This window comes from Amphimedon queenslandica, unplaced genomic scaffold (genome assembly GCF_000090795.2).
Source record: "Amphimedon queenslandica unplaced genomic scaffold, v1.1 AMPQUscaffold_13311, whole genome shotgun sequence".
Lineage (NCBI taxonomy): Eukaryota > Metazoa > Porifera > Demospongiae > Haplosclerida > Niphatidae > Amphimedon > Amphimedon queenslandica.
In genome coordinates, this window is record NW_003546453.1 from 139,331 (window position 1) to 145,104 (window position 5,774).

The following is a 5,774-nucleotide window of genomic DNA, read 5'->3' on the forward strand; positions in this document are numbered from 1 at the left end:
ATTTTTTGAGTTACGGCCATTTTAAGAAAACGTCAAAATTCTGAAAAAATCCCTGTACTATAGCCCACTGGTTTTTTCAAAAAATGGCTCCAAAATCACCCCAAATTTTTATTACGTTTTCTGATACATATTGATGCCCTTATGCTGTGTAGCAAGTTTGAGTTGATTCTGACTTCAATTTTTTGAGTTACGGCCATTTTAAGAAAACGTCAAAATTCTGAGAAAATCCCTGTACTATAGCCCATGGTTTTTTCAAAAAATGGCTCCAAAATCACCCCAAATTTTTATTATGTTTTCTGATACATATTGATGCCCTTATGCTGTGTAGCAAGTTTGAGCTGATTCCGACTTTAATTTTTCGAGTTGCAGCCATTTTAAGAAAACGTTAAAAATCTGAAAAAATCCCTGTACTATAGCCCATGGTTTTTTCCAAAAAATGGCTCCAAAATCATCCCAACTTTTTATTACATTTTCTGATACATATTGATGCCCTTATGCTGTGTAGCAAGTTTGAGCTGATTCCGACTTCAATTTTTCAAGTTACGGCCATTTTAAAAAAACATTAAAAATCTGAAAAAATCCCTGTACTATAGCCCATAGTTTTTTCCAAAAAAAGGCTCCGAAATCACCCCAAATTTTTATTACATTTTCTGATACATATTGATGCCCTTATGCTGTGTAGCAAGTTTGAGCTGATTCTGACTTCAATTTTTCAAGTTACGGCCATTTTAAGAAAATGGCAAAAATCTGAAAATTACCCAAGGCTATAGCCCATGGTTTTTTCCAAAAATGGCTCCAAAATCACCCCAAATTTTTATTACATTTTCTAATACATTATTAATGTCCTTATGCTGTGAGGTTCAATTACTTGATTGTCTTTCAGAGTTTGAGTCCATTCTTCTTTAGCAATGGCTGGCACTGCTTTGAGGAGTAAATTTTTCGCTTTTTCTCCATTTTCTTCCAAAGTCTTCATAACAAGCGCCACATTAACCTAATGCAACAAATAATAATAATAATAGTAATTAATAATTCTTTAATAATAATAATTCATAATAACCCCGCCCTCATTATAAGCCCCGCCCCATTACTGGTTCTCCAGTATCCCTCCAGCAGTCATAGTCAGTTGGTAGTGCTATACTAGCGTAGCAAAGCCCCGCCTCTTTTGCAAGACACGCCTCCGGTACTGTAGTCATGTTCACAATATGTCCGCCCCACTGACGGAATAAGAGGCTCTCGGCTTTAGTGGAGAACCTTGGGCCCTCAATAGTGATAGTGGTGCCTTTAGTGTGGTGGGACAGACCCAGTTCAGCACATACTGATATTAATATCTGGAGAAATGGAGAGAAAAATCGTGATGATAAAATTGTTCTTTTAATTTAAAATAAACTAACTTGTCTTGTCTTTTCACAGAAAGGTAAGTCCATTTGTAGGTGACATATTCCAGCCACTGGACAGTTAGTAGTTCCATCATAAAAGCTATTCTCTCTTTTAATCGTCCGGTCAATAAACTGGTCCAGTATCACAAGGTCCCCTGGTTTGATCTCTTCCCTGAGTGACCCACAGGCAGTGGTCACCAGTACGTGGGTACAACCCTCTTCCTTCAAGGCCCATATGTTGGCACGATAGTTGACATTAGAAGGAGATATGGTGTGCTTGCGACCATGTCTGTATTAATATTAATATTATTATTATTATTATCTGATGGTACTGTACCTTGCTAATAGTACACAAGGTGTTCCACTTATCTCACCAGTTACTAATGAATCTGAAGGCTATAGGAAATAAATAATAATAATTAATAAATTCATTAAATTTTAGATGAAAATATTGTTGTGCACTTTGACGTCAAAAATTAATAAATTTAAGGCAAAATTATTACCATATTTATTATTAATAATTAAAGCTCCACCCTATCAATCAAAATGGTGTCTTACATCTCCAAAAGGAGTCGTCACTTTCTTTTCTTCTCTTTTTGCTAGAATATCAGGATCATCCAGACCAGTACCTCCAATTATACCTATCTGTTAATGAAATTAATAATTAATTAACTCATTATTAATTTTTTATTACCTTAACTGAGCTCATTTCCAGTTTTTTTCACACTAAAATGCTTTTGTCTGGGTCACGTGATTAAGGTGATGGTAGCACGTGGTTGAAGTAAACGGAGCTTGTTTACGTCCGGAGGGTGTGGTCTCCAAGTTGTCGGAATTTATAAATTTATATGCAAGGAAAATTCTTTATACTTAGTAATCCACTCAAATTATTAGCTATATTACTTAAACCTATTTCATTATATTTATTTATGTATAAATAAGAAAGCTATAAGTTTGATAAATAAGAAAAAAAACCTAGAAAACAACACAGCCTAATTAATTAATTTTTATATTTCTAAAATATCCACGTGGTTAAAGTATCCGAACGTGACCATCCCGTTTATTGCAGTGACGTCATCAGAGTACCCGGACATATTCATATCCGGATATTTTGATCACGTGTGATCACGTGATCATTTTCAATTTTAAAATGGCGGATTTGGTAAAATCTCTACTACTTGTTTTTCAACTTTTCTCTCCTTTCTCGAGGCTAAAGCGTCCTTTATGCTACACAAATAAAAGTAAATATTACTAACACAATTATTGAATGTAATGTAGCTACTGATTTTAGTGTATTTCAATTAATTCCAGTGCTTCTATTATTTTCAATATGTAAAAAAATAGTTTAAATTTTTTATTGTTTTTATAACAATGGAAATATGAGTACCAATGTTACGAATCTATCATCAGCATCTTAAATATATTTATTATTATTTTCATGTATTTCTAAGCTAATGGAATACATGTACATGCACTATACACATCAAAGTATGTATTTCCTGTTTAATTGTTTGATTTTAAAATTCTATTTCTTCATAGAGGTACTGAATATCGTTAAGACTATGAATAACGTTATCATTTCCTGAGGGACTAACAAAAGAATGGGAACAACAGGTAATGAATATCATTAACTATTGAGTTGTAAACTATGAATATCATTAAATTCATGAATATGATTATGATTTCCGCCTTTCATTCCATGAGAGAATAACATGATATTATCCTCTAGTAATAGATACTTAATACACAACATGAGAACATGTATATGCATTTTTTAAATGTAATAAAATTGAAGAATTCTTCGTTTTTTTATTTTTGCAAAATTTAATCCGAGACCATGTACTATAGTACAGGGACTTTGATCCGATAATTTAGTAAAAATTTAGTTTTGATCGGAATGAGCTGAAACTTTCTACACAGCATCAGAACATGTATATGTATCAGGAAATGTTATAAAAATTAAGAATTCTCTCCTTTTCATTTTTGGCGAAATTTGGCCCGAGACCATGTACTATAGTACAGGGACTTTGACCTGATTTTGGAGCAGCTTAAAAAGTTTGTAAAAAATCCAAATTTGGTCGGAATCAGCTGAAACTTTCTACGCAACATAAGAACATGTATATGCATCAGGAAATGTAATAAAAATGGAGAATTCTCTCCTTTTAATTTTTGGCGAAATTTGGTCCGAGACCATGTACTATAGTACAGGGACTTTGACCCGATTTTGGAGCAAATTAAAAAATTCCTAAAAAATCCAAATGTGATCGGAATCAGCTGAAACTTTCTACGCAACATAAGAACATGTATATGTATCAGGAAAAATTATAAAAATGGAGAATTCTCTTCCTTTAATTTTTGACAAAATTCAGCTTAAGACCATGGACTTTGTTTGGCCCAATTTTAGAGCAACTTAAAAAATTTGTAATCAGTAGATCCAATCCCCCCATTGCATCAAAATTAGACCATACCTACAACTAACAGTAGTATATGATGTTATCAGTGGATGGTCATTAATCTATTGTTGATCTGTTACACACACAATGTCATTCACTGACCACTAAATATACCATCTATTCACTGGAGACACACTGTCTCTCTATATAGATATACACATACAATGCATACACAATATACATTGTTCATATATTGTATATGTACATGTTAGTCAATAGCAGCTGTCATGTTTTCCTGTAGCCGCCCTGCCCTTACTTCACAGACCTATAGTGTCTACAGTTATGTTTTCTCTTGTTCTAGTGTTATTCTTATTATCTTCAGCTAACATTATTCTTTCATTATGTATACAGTATTCTTCATTAGTATGTTATCATAATTCACCCTCTTCCTGATATCATATACCACCTGCTAACTGACACCCATACACCACCCTCCTTTGATCTACCCTCCTTTGATCCACCCTCCCTCTCTCTCTCTCTCTCTTTCTCCTTTGTTTATTCCTTTGTCCTAGTTTATATTTCTCTCTCTTTCTCTAATTGTTCATTTACAGTGAGTAAGTAAGAGTGTGTGCTAACTGTGCTTACGCTACTAATAACAATCTCCTTATATGGTAGTGCATGTGACTAGCATGAGTAACCAACAGGAACTAGATACACACACACACACACACACACACACTCTCATACACCTACCCTATACTACCCTATACTACCTTATATATGAAACTAATATGTACATTATGTATCCATACTGTCTATACATACATACTACAATACAAGATGATTTATTGGCAGGAGGAATATTTAGCGAATTTGCTTGTAGAAAGTTATTGACGAATTTTATATTGGCAATTTTGTGCCGTGTGCCATAATCTGCCATGCTTAGTTTGAAACAAAATGGCGGATTTTATATTGGCGATTTCTTTATTGAACCGTCAATCGCCAATCTTGATTCCTCGCCAATAAATCATCTTGTACAGTATCTATGTATACATAGCTTTACTATGATTTCTGTGAATTGTTCTGCTTCATTTACTAACAATAACTGATACACATTGCTCCCTCTCCTCTTTATAATAACCCTCTCATTAATTAAGCCATTAACTCGTCATATTTCTATTCATTATAACCTCCTAATATGGTTCTATTAGATTAATGGAGTAGACATAATTCAATTGATAATACAATGTTAGGGAGAGAGAGAAGGAGACAGTGACATTATCAAACCTGATCTTGTCTGATATCATTCTACATCTTAACAATGTCAATAAACACAAGTACCGACTGTAAGATAACATTGATAGTGAAAGGCGGCTTGTTTCTCTAGTGTACTCTACCCCTCTACATGTTCTCATGTACATATATGTACATGTAACATGTGTATGTCTCTCCGTCTCCTGTTGCTGTTTATTTTATTTTTAATTTTCATCTTGGTAGTGTGTTTTGTTTGACCTTCCCTTTTTAATTTCCTTTAGTTCAATTTGCTAATTTCCTTTTGACCATTTCTAATAACATCCTCTATAGTATTTGTGTCTCTCTCTCCCTCCCTCTCTCCCTCCCTCTCTGCCCTCCCCCCTCTCTCTGTCCCTCTCTCCCTCCCTCTCTGTCCCTCCCCCCTCTCTCCCTCCCTCTCTGTCCCTCCCCCCTCTCTCTCTCCCTCTCCCTCCCTCTCCCCCTCTCTCTTCCCCTCTCTCTCCCTCTCCCTCCCCCTCTCTCTCTTCCCCTATTATCCATTAGTTATTCTAGTAATGGGTGTATAGTTTATCTTAGTGTGTTAGTTTAGCTGCTCTATGTCCGTACAGTTTACACTGTGACTCTTTTCTTCCCTTCTTCAATCTGTCTTTGAGTATTTCAAATTCTTTCATAATTATTGTAAAGTGTCTAAAATCGCAAAAACCCATTAATACCATTGTATATATAATAGTGTAAAGAAGGGGATCCTCTAGAG

At 34.6% G+C, this 5,774-nt stretch overlaps 1 protein-coding gene across 1 annotated transcript in view; it reads right to left on the minus strand.

Annotated features, from left to right (window-relative positions):
- LOC100632709 (S-methyl-5'-thioadenosine phosphorylase-like) overlaps positions 1-2,173 on the minus strand; it is a 6,041-nt gene extending 3,868 nt beyond the window's left edge. The window contains exons 1-6 of the mRNA XM_011406792.2: positions 2,071-2,173; positions 1,935-2,021; positions 1,714-1,772; positions 1,392-1,665; positions 1,089-1,328; positions 834-991 (exon numbers count right to left, since the gene is read on the minus strand). Of these exons, the coding sequence (XP_011405094.1) occupies positions 834-991; positions 1,089-1,328; positions 1,392-1,665; positions 1,714-1,772; positions 1,935-2,021; positions 2,071-2,085 (833 nt within the window). The 5' untranslated portion in view covers positions 2,086-2,173. The remainder of the gene's footprint in view (positions 1-833; positions 992-1,088; positions 1,329-1,391; positions 1,666-1,713; positions 1,773-1,934; positions 2,022-2,070) is intronic.
- Positions 2,174-5,774: the final 3,601 nt, after the last annotated feature.